Source organism: Haemorhous mexicanus, chromosome 15 (genome assembly GCF_027477595.1).
Source record: "Haemorhous mexicanus isolate bHaeMex1 chromosome 15, bHaeMex1.pri, whole genome shotgun sequence".
Lineage (NCBI taxonomy): Eukaryota > Metazoa > Chordata > Aves > Passeriformes > Fringillidae > Haemorhous > Haemorhous mexicanus.
This window is the reverse complement of record NC_082355.1, coordinates 15525878-15541635: the sequence shown is the minus strand read 5'-3', so window position 1 is coordinate 15541635 and position 15758 is coordinate 15525878. Positions and strand designations below refer to the sequence as shown.

The 15758-nt window shown below is 51.0% G+C and overlaps 1 protein-coding gene across 2 annotated transcripts in view; it reads left to right on the top strand.

The window, feature by feature from the left end:
- The first annotated feature begins 419 nt into the window (after positions 1–419).
- Positions 420–15758, top strand: part of NRG2 (neuregulin 2) — an 86193-nt gene continuing 70854 nt past the window's right edge. For both annotated transcript variants that reach the window (XM_059860157.1, XM_059860156.1), the window contains exon 1: positions 420–616. In XM_059860157.1, coding sequence (XP_059716140.1) covers positions 529–616 — 88 coding nt within the window. In that variant the 5' untranslated portion in view covers positions 420–528. The remainder of the gene's footprint in view (positions 617–15758) is intronic.

The following is a 15758-nucleotide window of genomic DNA, read 5'->3' as shown; positions in this document are numbered from 1 at the left end:
TCACTCTGATTTATGGTGGGAACAACAATAGGAAGAGAAAAGCCAGCTTTACTCCTCTGCAGGATCAAAGCAAAATGAAAATGGTTGGCAAACCTCTGCCCTTCTCTTTCGACTCCACTGCCTCTCTCATATCACTGTCTGAACCTCAGCAACTGCCCCAAACACTCATTTCTGTGATGCTCAGAAGCTATTCAGAACTTACTTTCAGTCAGAGACAGAATCAGCAAGTGGAAAACCACCTCTGGACTTCATGTGCCCAAGACACTCCCGGGTGAGCTTCTCCTGTCCCCCAGCCCTGCTTCCCTCACCCTCCCACTGCAACCCAGGGCATCTCTTCAGCCAACTGGGAGCAGTGAGCAAACGGTTAAAGTTTTGCTTCTCCACCCAGTGGTGGGTGTTGTCTGTGTCAGAAACAATATAAGAACAGTCGGAAGTTGCAGCTGGCAAGTAACATTTGGAGTAGCAGTCGTGGGGCATATAGATCTGGTGTGGACTGTCTTTTCCTGAGACTGTAAACACTTGTGCAGAATGTCCGAGAGCAAGAAAAAAGGGAAAGGAAAGAGCAAAAAGAACAAAGAAGGGAAAAAAGGGGAAAGAGAACCTGACCCAGGAAAAGGTACTTCCCATTTTTAACAAATTTTACTTAAAGGAAGAGACAAGCCAGCAGGAAAGTACTTGTGGGTTGCGTGAGGGTGCAAATGCCAGGGACTGTTTGCCAGGCGAGTGTGCAAATCTCTGCATCTCATTCATATTTCATGCTGTTATAGGTCTGCTTTTGTTACAGGTCTGCTTTCTTCTTCATCTTTTCTCTTTTTTTCTTTCCTCCTTTCCTTTTTTTTTTTTTTTGTTTAAATACCCAAATCCCCAGCACTTCAGAGCAATATGCTCTTTCATGAACAGCAGTACTCAGCTCCTGTCATGGTGATTGGGGAAGTGAGGGGGTTTGTGCTGATTCTCTGGGGGTTCTGCTGTGTGGTGATTTGCTGTTTAGTTGGTTATTTTCTTGATTTTTCCTGAGGTAAATATCAAAAGTCATAATTTTGGAGGATCACAGGTACTGTTCCTTGAGACAGACCAGTTCTGAGATCAGATTTTAGTTATAGCCTCGGTTTTTGAGGTAACTGCAATGACCTGTAGTGAAAGACATGTGGGCTCTGCTGATATGCTGATATTCCTGAAATCAGGCTGTTCTTCAGAGATCTGACTGTTCCTTGCTCACTGGGTAAGGCAATATTTATGATATTGCCAGGATTAAATGTTTTAACGGATACAGTTTGATTCCTGAGTACATGGGTAGTGCAAGAACTGTCTTGGAAGGATACAGAAGGTTTGGTGGTAATGCAGCCCAGTGTAATTCCTTTCTCTCTCATGGTATCAGGGAGGGATTATCCTGGGCTGTTTCTTATCTGTGGTTTATCTGGCAATGCATTTGGAGAGAGCAGCAACCGTGTCAGGCTTTGTGTTTTATCAGTGTTAAAAGAGGCTAAAAGCTGGCCCGGGTCCTGTCCTGAGCCTGTCAGTTCAGCTCCTCGCTTGCCTGGCTGCAGTTCTGCTCTTGTACTGCTGCAGTGACATGAGTGACCGCTCCTGACCTGAGCAGGTTTGTTCTGCCTCTGTTCTCTGTGCACTGCCATCACTGATGGCAGGATTTGCCCCTTCCCTTTTTCATCCCTTCACCCTGAGCATGGAGAGCCTGCTGTGCTGCGAGCAGGGGCTTCCCCACCAGCTCTGCCCTGAGCTGCTGGGGTGGCAGTGGGTGCTGGTGACATCAGAATAGAGCTGATGTTGCTGTGGGATCTGGGAGGAGGCTTTTGGGAAAGCTTCAAGACAGGGAGCTTGGAATCACCAGGGAGAAGCAACAGCTGCTTGAAGATGACAGGCTCTGCCCCAGGGGCTCAGGAGGGTGCAGGGGTTGGGGGCTGTCTCAAGCCATCACCAGGATCACCCTGCCCCTGCCTCTGAAATGCAGAGGGCACTGGGCAGTGCCTGCATCGTGGGCATCTCCTTTGCTGGGAGCAGGAGGGGCTGGGGCACTGGGAGGCACTGGCTCGGGCACAGCAGGGACATGGGGCACACTGGGACTGCCCAGGGAGCAGCCACCTATGAGCAAGGCTCAGTTCTCTAGTGCCACATCAAAGCCCTGCAGCAGTTCACTGCCCTGGAGAGAAAAAGGAAAGACCCTTTACCTGTCATTACTCCCACTGACAACCAAGTCCTCTGCTGAGATGCATTGTCAGCTATTTCATCACCTATAAATCCCACAGGGGAGTGCAAACTCCCCTTCTGCCTGCTAATGGATCCAGAATAGAACTGGGGATAATTGCATTGATCATTGGGATGGTTGCATTGATCATTGGGATGGTTGCATTGATCATTGGGATGATTGCATTGATCATTGGGATGATTGCGTTGATCATTGGGATGATTGCATTGATCATTGGGATGGTTGCATTGATCATTGGGATGGTTGCATTGATCATTGGGATGGTTGCATTGATCATTGGGGATGGTTGCATTGATCATTGGGATGGTTGCATTGATCATTGGGATGATTGCATTGATCTTTGGGGATGGTTGCATTGATCAGGTGGTGGAGTCACCATCCAAGAAGGTGTTCAAGAAATTACTGGATGTGGCACTCAGTGCTCTGGTCTGGTTGAAAAGGTGGTGATTGGTCAAAGGTTGGACTAGTTGGTCTTACAGGTCTTTTCCAACCTAAATGATTCGGTGAGTCTGTGATTCTATCATCCTGTCTGTACCTCAAGCAGAGAACTGAAAGGTTCTGTGTTTGGCTTGCACAGCATCCTTTCATTTGCATTCCTTGTTAAGTGGATTGTTTAGATCCAGGTTGCTCGTTTGCCCTGTGTTGCTGCCCTCTCTTTGCTCTGTGGGTCCATTAGAAGAAGACACTTGGTTGTCGGTGGTGTCCCTGAATCAAACCCCACTTGGGGTTGGGCTGGTTGTGTCCAATGGAACCTGAGATCACCTTTGCACATCATGGGTCACCTTTGCTATGTAGTCTAAGGGACACCCTAGCAGTGGTTCCCCAAAAGAACCTTTAGGAGTGAGGAGTTTCTCCTCCAACCACTTCTGAGTGGATGTCCCAGTCCAGGCACACAGACCCTCACTCTGAGCAGCAGATCATCCTGTGGACCATTCTTTCAGCCTGAGGCTGGACCTCAGACTGCCCAGCATGCCCAGGCTGATGCAGAAACCCAGCCCTGGCACACAGCAGGACCCTGGCTGGGCACTGTCAGGGGCATTTGTGTTCTCTGTTTTCCCAGGCTGTAGAATTTCCCTGCAAAGGGGATGTGCTGACCCCCCTGAAAGTAGAAGGCAGAAGAGGCATCTATAAACATTTCATGCAGTATCTACAGACACCAGGAGAGGAACACTAGTTTGATTGTCTGTGCAGGGAAAAGTGAGGGAAAGATGGCAGCATGCAAAGCCTTCATCCTTCACACTGCATCCTCTGCTGAGGGCAAGACTTTGATCCCTCTGACATTCTGACAGTCTTGACCTACCCTTGTGCTCTTAGGAGTCTGCGTGGAAAATTACACTCAGACACCCCTTGGGGTGTGCTCTGTAGAGCCCCAGGACAGCTCTGGCATGGCCAAGACTCACCTGGACTTCCAGAGGTGATGTCCCAGCCCTGCCAGCTGCTCTGGGGGAATTGCCCCAGGTAAAGCTCTTCACTGCCAGTGAACCAGAGCAGCAGAACAACCTGTGGAAGGAAGAGAGGGCTGAAACAGTAGTTTCAAGAAAGAGCATCCATGTGCCATGGGGTGTGATAGATTTCCCATGAGGTCTCTAAAGCTCAGGGGAGGAGAGGATTTCTCTTCCACTGCAGCTTTTAACACAATTGTTTTGGCTTCTGTGAATGTGTGAAAGAGGATTGCTGATCTCATGTGAAGGGCTAGCTTTGTTCTGAGGACCAGGACTATCTTTAACCTAAACTCACATTTTTATGCCTCTAGCAATGCAGCTGTCCTAAAGTGAGTGCCTTGGCTACAGCTTCAGCCAGTGGAAGAGCCTGTGAAGGCCTCCAGAGGGAGATGGTGTCCACCTATGAAAACAAACCATCAGGATGCCTCTTTTAGACGTTTGTGACATGCATTGAAAAATAGATGGCGTGTGTCCCACCCTGCACACGTGGAAGGCACGTGCTGCAGGAACTACCTGAGCTGTGGGATGTGGGAACAGACCCACAAATTAATGTGAAATGCTCCCACAAGGTTCAGATCAGATGTATTTTATCATGTACTGTGCATGGCGTGGGGCAATCAAAGTCCTGACACCGAGACAAGGTCCTGAATGTAAAAGCAGCTGCCCTGGCACGTTCTGAAAGATTTGGGGTAGACTTTGGGGAGGTGGGACAAACGGACCAAGACCACTGCCAACGTTCACTGCAGAGCTGAGCAGAGCCAGAGCTGTGGCAAGGGATTGGGATGAGAAGAAAAAAGGGCTGGAGGAAGCCTTGCTAGCGAGATAAACGAGTTGAAAGGGGTCTGCATTTCATCTGTACTTTTGTGAGGTCACTTGGGGAGAAAAGACCAGAGAAATGTAAAGCATTTTGTTGGTTAAATTCCCCAGCAATTCCAGGCATTTTCTCTTATTTTTATTTGGTGTTGAGGAAAACGTTGCGTGTGCTTCAGCTTTTTGTTGTTTGTCAGTGCTAATAAGCTGGCAGCACAGGTACTTTGCTTTCTCCTGAACTGCCCATGGCAATTGCTAATGCTGGAAAACTACTCAGAGAGCAGGTGAAGAGTCTCTACAGAGAGTATCTCATGTTTCAGTAGGAACTGGCTTGACCTCAGCTCCCAGATGAGTCAGGAATTGGTAGAAAGGTTGTGCAGAAGGGTATGGCAATTGAAGCTCCCAAGGCTTGAAGGGGAAGGTGCCCCCTGGGCACGAGCCAGCAGTGGGACTGTAGCAGAAGCAGGTGCACATTGCCCAGGTCTGTGAGCCTGGGTGCTTTAGAGTGCTGCCACATTACCACAGGGCTTGGGGAGGGAGGATGGGGAATGTGGAACCCCCTTGCAGATGCTGAGTGCAGCCACAGAAATCCTCAACAGCAGCACAGGCACAGCAGCTCCTTCACTGCCAGCCAAGGCACCTCTGTGTGGGCTGTGTCCACGCTGCAGGGTGAACATGCTCCTGATTTGTTCTCAGCTTTCTGCTCTCAGGAAAGACTCCAGTTCTGAGGAGCTGGTAGAAATATTAGCCAGAAAGGTTTGTTTACAAGAGGAATAACCCACGGCGGATATCCTACAGTAGCAGTTCTGTTTTCTATAAACACCCAGGCACACAAGGTACCAGATGTCAGCTGTGCTCCAGGATCTGTCCACATGTGTGTTTCCATGGGCTGCTGTTCCATGTGGCTCAGAGCACACATGGGGACAGTTACCACGCACCAGGGAACGTGCAGGGACTTGCTCAGCTTTGGGAATGGAGGGGGTCTGACTCACAAGCTCTAGTGATTCATGCTGGGGTAAAGGAAGAGGTGAATCCCAGCTCCTTTCTGGTCTTCCCTGGAACTCTGCTGAAGGAGGGATTGAACAGAGCATGCAGCTCTGTTCCTCCACTGTACAAGGCTCATAGTCTCAGGTATTAATGCAAACAAGAGTTACAGGAGAGGCACCCAGCAGGGCTGAGGGATAACCCATCTCTCCACTGAGGCAGAGACTGCAGGGCTGGGAATGCCTGGCAGAGGGGCAGGATGCAGCAGAACAGTACATTAGTAAGTAATCCCACTATGGATCCAAAAGCTGGTGAGTCAGAGCCCTGGGCATTCCATTTTCAATCCCTTTTTGGAGGTGTAAGAAACCTGGGAAAGGCAGTCTCTGGAAAGAGGAGGAACATCTGGAGAGGGGCTGAGCACAGCCTGGCTGCCGACCTTGGAGGTCATGTGCTCAGCTCATTCTCCTGCCTCATTACTGTGATGGGCTCCAGCTGCAACCTGGCTGGAGGAGAGCTGTGCTGCCACGAGCAGCCTGGCTCTGACATCCTTCCTCCTGCCTCTGCACTGCCAGAGTCTGCTCTGAGTGCTGCCCTGAGCCCCAGGCCTGGCTCAGGCTGAGCTCCAATGGAACTGCAGCCGAAAACTGCTGGGAGAAGGTGGGATGAGACTCTGGCAGGTTGTCCTGTGGCAGAGCTCCTGAGGCAGTGACACGGGGGGAGATGAACCTCCTGTTCCTCTGACCCCTTCTCATTTTCCCTCAGATTCCAATGAGTGCTTTCAGGTGTGTGAGGGGGGATGTTCAGCAGGACCCTGTGCCTTTTCCAGTGCCTGAGAGCTCTGTTACACCTCATGGAATAAGCAATGAGTGGAGCTTTGGGTAACACACCTCCTGCTTGGCTGTGCTTGTTTCTTCTGGCAGCAAAGCTCCATTAAAAACCACAGCATCTCTTGAAGAGAACTTGAAGAAATCAAGTTCAAGAGAAGCTTGAGAGATGCAACTCATGCCTAGGATCCTAAATCCAAGCTGTCTCCTTTGGCTGAGAGGTCACAAGAGAGAAATCCCAGTAAAGGCTGGATGTCTGTGCTGGAAGCAGCACTCAGAGCAGAGGCTGTGAGATGAGCTGGAGCTTTCCTTTCCTGAGGATGAGAGCACACTGAGCCTCCCTCCCAGCACTCCTGGCTCAGCCAGACTCCCTGGGGGCTGTGTGGAGCTCCTTGCCCTGGCTCCTGTTGGCGTTTGCTGTCCTGGGGCTGGCCAGGGACGTGCTGGCAGGGAAGGCATTTGGGAGGGCGAAGGCCTCTCCAGCAGGGCTGGAGCTTGGACATGCATCACCTGCTGTGCTGACCTCCTGTTTGGGACAGACAACAAAGTCACATGGCTGGGGAAGGGGACTCTGCCCAAGGGGGAAGCTCTCACTGGACCCACAGGGGACTGACTGGGGCAAAACTGCCACTTCCCTGCACATCCCATGGGAGTGTCAGTGTGTGTGGCCTCCAGGCTGGGTCCTGCTCCTGGCTCTGGTGCTGTGCCCAGGCGACAAATGGTGTTTGAACCAGTGTGACCTGGGATGGTCTCCTCTCCAACAAGGGCAGCGCTCCGTTGTTGCATTTTTGAGATGTTTCAAATTGTAACGACAAATACAAGAGATAATGGTAAAAATTAAACATTTTAGGTAATTAATAACTCTGGTAATTAGGCTTGGCAGACTCAGTCATCAGTTCTTACAATGGATTTTAGTCCGGGCATGTCTGGAAGGCAAGAGCTCCTCAATAGGAGGGAGAGGTGCTTTGCAGAGATCAATGACCATGCCAGGCTGTCTTCCTGCAGCAGTGGTGTGCACAAACTTCTGATGGTCCTGGAGCTCTTCTACAATGTGCTTCATCCCAACTATCCCCTTAGATTTTGGACTACAAATAGAAGTCAGAGCCCAGTTTTTCTTGCTAAAATTGTCATCCATGGTGAGGATGAGGAGGAGAAGGGAACCACATTTACTCTCCAAGTCTGATATTTGGCTGGCAGATCAGAAAGACACCTACAAATGTGTGAGATGGACAGAAAAAGCGTTCTTTAGGCAAGCAGTGAAACTTTAATTTGCCCTAGGACTACACTAAAGTCAGGTGCTTTAGTGTTTAGTTGGTTTGTTTTTTAAAAAAGACACCCCAAAAATTTGAACCAGATTTCCTCCATCATTGACCGATGTTTGGAAGCCCTTCAGAGAAACTTCTTCTTGGTGTCAGAATTTGCACATTTGCTTAATTTGAGGGTAAGATCAGGTTGAGATCCATCCAGCAGGTTCTCAGCAGATGTTTCTCTGACCTCTCTCCTCTGGCTTTTTTGGTGGATGTGTGATATGTACCAGCTGAGCATCCAACCCTCTGGCTTTCAACAGGTTTTGATTTGAAGGCTGGGACTTTATTCCCCTCCAAAACTCTGTGTGTGTGTGCATGTGTACATGTGTTTGTGCTCACATGAGGTTTTTCTTCCACTTTGAAGTCCACAGGGCTTTGCAAGAATTCCCTGGTTCCTGATGTGCTCCAGCCCTCTGGGGGTGTGGAGATGCAATTTTGGCTAGCACACTACTCTGGCAGAGCCTGTACTGACCCTGATGCTCCTTCTGTGTCTCTTGTACATCTCTTCCTCCAGTCAAACCAAACTCCTGTGCTCAGCATCTCCATCTCTGGTTCAAAGCACTCCCAAAGAGCTCTTTGGTCCCTGCTCTTCCCACCCCTTGGCTTGACCCAAGTGCTCCTGGAGAGAAATCTGGAGAGAAATCTCCTTGCTCTGGGGAGAGGCTGGTCTTGTTCCAACAGCAGAGCAGGTGTGGCTTTGTGAGGTCTCCTCAGAGCCCTGCTGCTGGCCACATTCCTGCTGTGAGAAGGCAGATCAGCCAAGGAGGGAGCTGGGTTTGGATGTTCCTGGGAGACAATGGGCCAGGGAAGGGAGGCAAAGGTGCTCCCCTGAACCTGGCCATGTCCCCCCTGTCTGCACTGCATGGCTGCTCAGGTACCTGTGTCCTGTGTCCATTTCCCAGCTCAGGGGAGTGGGGCAGGGCTGGCAGAGAGGAATGTGGAGTTTGGGCAGGGTGGAGGGACGGGAGGAGGATCTTTCAGATGCACAGTCCTTATGCACACAGGGTAACACCTTCAGCTGTGCCCGTGCAAACCTGCTGCTCTCTGCAGGAGAGACACCTCAGCTGCACTGCAAAGCAATAAAAAACCCTCACCTGCTTGCAGAGCTTGGAGGCAAGAGGAATTCTGGTGGGGAAGAAGGCTTGGGAGATACCCCAGAGCCCACAGCTGGGGGTACTTTGCTCCCTTTGGGGTAGGCAGCTGGCAGTGCCAGGCAGGGCTTCCTCAGCCTGCCCTGCTCCGTGATGCCATCAGGGATGGGCACAGCAGCTCCAGCTCACATCAGAGCAGAGCCCAGCACTGGCTCTGCCTGCTGCCACCAGCAGAACGAGCTGTGGGGCTTGTGCCATGAATTTGATGCCTGAAAAGGGCTGAGTGTTACAGCGGTTTGGATCCAGAGAGCCTGGCTCACAGGATGCAGGGGTGGAGGGGCTGGAGCAGGGCAGGATGTCTTTCCAAGGCCAGGAGTCCCCGATCACTGCCCCAGGCTAGGTTTGTTTCCCTTGCAGAGATCTTTGTGTTTCATCTGCTCATTCAGGCTTCTGCCTGAAGGGCAAGGACAAAGAATGCAATGAACTCCTTGGCATGGAAGTGTATTTTGCTTCACATTTGTCAATAAATGAGATTAGGTTTCTGCATTTGTGCCGAGAGGCTGCGTGAGAGGCACGTTTAATGAATGCTAAAATAAACTCTCTGGATAGCTGTGGGGTAACAAACACAGCTAAAACTTGCATCTCAGGAGAGATCCTGACATTGCAGAGATGCCAGTTATATGACCAAGCAAAAAGGAGTCAGCCCAAAGCTAAAATTACCCTGGATCTTTCATGAAATGATGACTTGGTACCAAAAGCAGCCCGTGTGTGATAATGACCATGCTGCTGCTCTGCTTGAAAGGACATTTCCAGCTCAGTCCTGGGTTACCTCTCCCAGTTCTTCCAGGTATGAAAACTCTTTGTCCAGAATCTTTACCTTTTATCCTAAAAAGATAATCTCAGAAAGATGGGAGGCAGCATGAATTGCCTGTTCCTGGGTGTCCTTCCCACTGCCCACCCCAATGAGCCCTGACTCCCTTCTGCCCAGCAGGGCCAGTGAGGCCATGTAGGAGTAAGGAAACCTCTCTGCTGTCAGTAGCAGACACATGTGGATCCAGGGAGAGTCCTGGATAGCAAGGTTTTAGATCCATGAGGAAACATGGAGGGATTTCAGGAGGCTCACCTTGAATCACATACTGGTTTGGGTTGGAAGGGACCTTAAAACTCTTCTCATTCCATCCTCTGCCATAGGCAGGGACACCTTCCACTATCCTGGGGTGCTCCAAGCCCTGTCCAGCCTGGCCTTGGACACTTCCAGGGATGGAGCAGCCACAGCTGCTCTGGGCACCCTGTGCCAGGGCCTGCCCACCCTCACAGGGATGATTTTCTTCCTAACATCCCAATCTAAACCTACTTTCTTCCAGTTTGAATCCATTTTCCCTTTTCCTATCAAATATCTTGGCAAATATGAAAATGTTGAAATCTGGAGGGATGGTTGCAGATGATGGTGGAATGAGCCCTGGGATTTCTTGTGGCAGGCTGGGGGAGAAGGGCAGTGCCACCCCCCTGCTGTGGTGGCACTCAGGGAGCTCTGCAGCAGCCACCAGGGCTGAGGGTCTGACTCAGCCTTCCTGATTCACGGCTGTGCACTTCCAGGCAGGAGGGTGAAAAGGTTTGTTGGTAACTAAAGAAAAGCTGTCAAGTGAAAAATGTTCTGTGGGCAGACGATCCTGGCTGTCTGTTGTGGGAAACAGGAGAAGGGGCACTGCTCCAGGAACGTGTCCTGAGGGGCTTTTGCTGTTGGATACCAGGGCTGGCAGAGCAGCAGTAAAGGCACAGCACAACTTGGGGCTGGTAGCCCCAGCACAGAGCCCTTCTGTTCTGTTCCTGGCTCTCCAGTGCTCCTCTCTCAGCTCATTTCTTGAGGAGGGTGCAGTGCTGCTGGTCTGCCCTGCTGGTGATGGTGTGGGCACTGCAGCCCCTGCCCATGCCAAGTGGCCTTGGCTTCCACAGACCTAAAGATTTCAATCTTTCCAATAATATTTCTGGCTCTTCTTCTGGCACGCTCCCAGACTGCCCTCCTGAATCTGCACATGAGAAGTTGTGATGCTGTCCTTGTTGCTTGGGACTTTCCTAAGCTGCAGTTCAGGAATTACTCCTTTTTGTGGTCAAGCTTATCCATCCTACCTGCAGCAGGCAGACAGAAGAGAAAGCAGGAGTGGCAGAAATTGTAGTGCAATGGAAATAGTTGATAACAGCTTTCAAAACCCCCTCTGTCCACGTAGCATGTATTTGGTTGGGTTTTTTTGATTATTAGGACTTCTGGAGAGGTTTCCTTGTCTATCCTATATTTAGAAAATGTGGGCAGGCCATGCCATTTTAAGAAGCAGCCTTGTGTTGGCAGGGCCATTGCTCATTTCATGTGTTGTAACATTTTTGTGTTGGTAATGTTTTGAGTCGCTGTTTGAGGGAGATTCTCTGAGTCACAGCTCTGGTTCTCTTGGGGGGTTAGGAAGGTGTCTTGTTCATTTTGGGGTCTTAGGAGGGAAGAAAGAAGCAGCTGTAATCTGAAGCACTGCCTGCAGTTTTGGTTTTGTTGCCAGGGCTGTGATAATCTGGTATTTCCTGTGAAGCCCCAGGTGCTGTACTTGCTTCATTTTCTGTGACTCTCCAATTTCTCTTACCCTTTGTCATGGCAGGACAGAGACACACAGCGTGTCCTATCTGGGCCCCAAACATTCACAGCATCAAAGATAACAGCAAGCCCCAAACACATCTCTAGGTGGAAATCTCCTTCTGTGTAGTTCAATATCCCCATTTTCAAGAAGGAGAAGAGGCCCAGTTCAGGATTTCCCAGTTCATGATTTCCAAATGAGCAGAGCTGAGTGTCTGGTGTCCGTCTGTCCCCACCTTTCCTCCTTTCCCCCTTCTTTTCCTTCTGGTCTTTTCTGCAGGTCAGAAGAGACACTGAGTGTCTTCTCTGTGATGGAGAGCCCATTTCTCTGGGCCTGTCCCATCTCTCCTGCCACATGCAGGCACAGCAGCCACCTCGCTGCAGTCCTGGGCCCTGCCTCACAAGTCTTTGGGTGCTTCCCCCAGCAGCAGCAGCGTTTTTCTGCACTGGAGCCTCGGGGCTTGTCTGCACAGGGAGGCTCTTGCAAAACATGCTTGGCCTAGGGTGGGAATTTAAAGGGAAAGAACTGTTCTGCACCATATCTTGCCTTACACCCTGTTATCCTGCAGAAAAACACTGGTGTTTTAACTTCTGTGCTCGGTGGAGCAGCTGCACTGGACCTGGGCAGCCAAGGGCTCCTGGGGCAGCTCTGCTCTGAGCTGGCCCTGGTTTAGCACTGCACAGGAGGTGAGGGCTTGGCAGTGGAGGCTGTTCTCTGTGTACCCAGAAAAGGGGCAGCACTTCAGAGCAGAGCCTGCCTCAGGGCTGCTGGTACCCTCTGGAGGAGCCTCTGAGCAGAGGCTGCAGAGCAGCCTGAGCTGGCAGTGCCCCTTGCCCAGCACTGTCCTTGGAGGAGCTGCCGAGCCCAAACCTGTCAGAGCAGCCTGGGGCTCACCTCCATGAGCTGTCCTGAGCCAGCAGCCCTTCAGAGCAGGCTGGAGGGGCCTCTGGGAGGGTGTTTGGCTTTGGTCCTCACTGAGCTGCTGGACTGGTCACCCAGCTGTCACCTGTGTCCCACCCACGCCAGAGCATGAAGTGTTTTCCTCAAAGCCAGCCCTCCAGCACTGTCTCAGTCCCACCACGCCAGCCCTGGGATGCACCTGGGAAATGAAGCTTTGGGGAGCTGAAGGTGATCTGTGGGTTCACTGCCTGCTGAGCTAAGGTCTCACATCCCAACTCCTGGCTGTGAATTTAAGTCCTTTGCCTTTGGGAGAGCAGGGAGGGACCCTGAAACACCTTGAACCCCACAGGACTGAAACCTGAGGTCTCTGAAAGGAGAAGGGACACCGTGACAGTACAAAAAGTCATGGAAATGTGGCATTCCCTAGGTCTCTCTGAGGCCAAAGGTGGGAGCCCAGACATCCCTGGCTGCTCCTGGCTGGTTCCATTTGCATCCCCTGGAAGCTGTCACTGCAGCCACTGAAGGCAAGAGCATAGCAGGGCTGGCAGGGAGGCAGACATTTACATGAGGCACAGGCATGCTGTCATCGGGGTAAACTCAGGAAAAATCCATGCAGGGGTTTTGTGCCTCTGGGCATCAAGGCAGGAAAGCAGCCCTGTCCATGAGAGAATGCAGAAGGCTTCCCCACTGGGAAGTACTCAGAAGCAGTAAGTGATACTTGCTGCATTAAGTGGGGTTCTTGTCTAGCAAGGTCAAGGAGCGTGGTCAGGCCCAACATCTCAGGCTCCCTCAGCCTGGTGGTCCTCCCTGGCTGCTTTCTGTGCCTGTCACGAGTCCCCATGTGTCACTGAAGCCTCCCCCTGTTCCTCACTGCTGGAGTTGCCCTGCTAACAGAGTTGGCTGCTTGAGGGCTCATCAGGGCTGAAATGATTTATTCCTCAGCCATTTATTGCAAACGAACCATTGGAAGGCTTTCAAAAGCCATCTTCTCTTGACCTCAGTTCAGCTGAATGTTTTAGCAGCATCAGCTTTACATAACACGCCAGTAGAGGGGAATTCTGGGGGAATAAAGTTTATGTTGATAAACAATCCTTGCTGACCAGGATCTCCCTCTCAGAGTTGAGTGGTTATTCAGAGGATCACTGAGGAGCTGGGAAGTACAAGCCAGCTGCCCCAGAAAAATGTGATGACTTGTGTGTTTACTCTGAGTGTCTGATAAAATCCCAAAATATCTTATGACAGCAGGTAATTCTTTGCCAACATTTAGATTTCAGTGAAATGCCTTGATAGAGCCCTAGCACCCCAAATTAATTCCAGTTGGTGAGGACAGGAGAGCATCACATGGGCTGAGAGCTGGGTGGGGAGGACCATGAACAATGGATTAGGATAAACAGCAGTGTGTCCAATTGTCAGGGGAGTGAAGGAGAGCACAGCCTTGGGAGCTGAAGCCGTGCCAGTTGCTGCCCTCCGTGGTGACTGCGCAGAGTTAACCTCTGAAGGGTCTCCTTGGGACCCTGCAGCACATCCAGGGAGCCCCTGAGGGCTCTGATGAAGTGGGATCTGTTCATTGTCAGTTACCTGGGCATGTTTTTTCAGAATATCCTTCACGGGGCAGGGCTGCTGTGTGATCCTGTCTGAGGTGTCCATTCAGCTTTTGTTCGTGCTCACAAAGACGCTCCCAGTTAATTAGCTGATATTTTGTCCAGGCATTTATTTACCACCAAATTACAAAGGGAGGGGCACAAGTTGAAAAATGAGGTGAGAAGCATAATAGGGTAGGCTGTGCTTGACTGTAATCTCCATCTCCATGATCCCCTGGCTTAGGGTGAGAGCTGGGTAATTGCTGGTGTGGGTCCTTGCTGAAAAGCACCATTAGAAAAGCAGAGCTGGGATGAATCCTTCCTCTACGTGTGCAGGGGTCCTGTGACTGCAAAATCTGGGATGAATTCTTCCTCTGTACATGTGCAGGGGTCCTGCAACTCCAAGCAGCACCGTCTAGGTGAGCAGAAAGGTTTTCTTCTCATGGTGTTCCATGCCTGGCCATTGGGCTGAGGGGCTGCTGCTGCAGGGACAGGCAGGGCAGCAGGGTGACCAGCAGTCACCTTTCATGGGCTGGGAGTGGAAGCTCAGCTTCTACAGCCTGCAGCCAGGGGAAAAGTGTGACCCCACAGCCTCAAAGCAGCACTGAAGTGTCTCTGAGCTGTGTGAGACAGTGGAGCTCCTGGTGCTCCATCCCAAACAGGCAGAAAGGCAGAAAAGCAGCAGCAGTATTCAGGTGTCTGCCTGAGAGGGTGATTCAGGCCCTCTGGGTTTCATGGAGACAAGGCTGCTGGGAGCTCTTCAGTGAGATGTGGGAGGTAGTCAACATCTCCAGAAAAGAGAGGAGGATGAGACTGGTGGTTAAGAGTGATATTCAAGGTTTTCAAGATAATGGATTTTGCAAAGGAAAAAAAAATCATCAACCTCACAGCCAAGATTGAGACAGCAAGGACAAAGAGGAGTGATTTTGGTTATCTGTGGTTGTTGGCACCTGGCATGGGCAAGGAGAAGAGAACAGGAAGAAGGGGTAGTGTTAAGGACAGGACAAAAGGAGAGATGGATTACATCTTTGGAATGATGGAACATCTCTTCTGCACCAGGGGGCCAGAAGAGCCTCCCAGGTCTCAGTAGCTGCCAGTGTGACTGGGCTCCCATCACCTGCTGGGCAGGGCCCTGTGCTGACAGCCTTTCTGCCAGGGCAGAGTCCAGAGGGAATCCATCCACTCTTGGTGAGATTGTGAGGTGGGATCAGCTGCATCCTAGAAGCCATCCAGGCCCTGGGGCACCCTGTGGGATGCGGTGAGGATGTGCAGTACAGCTTGGCCTTGTGTCTGGATCCTGGTGAGGTGGATGGATGTTGCAGATCCCCCCTTGGGGCAGAGATGTGATCTGCTCAATTTCTGAGTGGTTCTTCCAAGCTTATTCTTGTAATCCTGTGATTTGTTGTCCCCCTGAACCCTGTCTTTGGACCTTTCCAGGTTAGTTCTGTAGACCCAAAGGTCTGTCCAGGCTTTTCCAGAGCAGCTCATCAGCACCACTGTACCTTCTACAGATTCATCAGAAACAAAGTCACATTCATGGGGTATTTAGACTGAGCATTTCCTACAAAAATGTTCTCCAGAAGAGGAGATCCCACTCTTTCCATCAGGTTTGCAGTGTTCTCAGGCCCCTGTAAATCCCTTTTTGGGATCTAGGTGGTTGCATTCCTCTGCATGGAGGTGCTCAAGAGTGGCTTGGGGTGAAGGAGGGGCAGTGGGAGTGCAGAGGGGAAGGAGCAGCTCTGCAGGAATTTTACTTCAGCAAATGCTCTGAGCGCAGACCCTTCTTACCTGTCCAGCTCCACTGCCTCCTTACTTTTCCTTTGTCACTCCTGCATGGAGATGAGAACCACCCATGCTTACAACTCAGGATGAAACCTGCATTGTGCCCTGTCTTTGCCCAGGTCTTCCTTGGATCCCAGACTCCTTCCGCTTGTTGTCACTGCTGCTTAAAATGGCATTTGTGGTGGCATCCAGAGGTCCT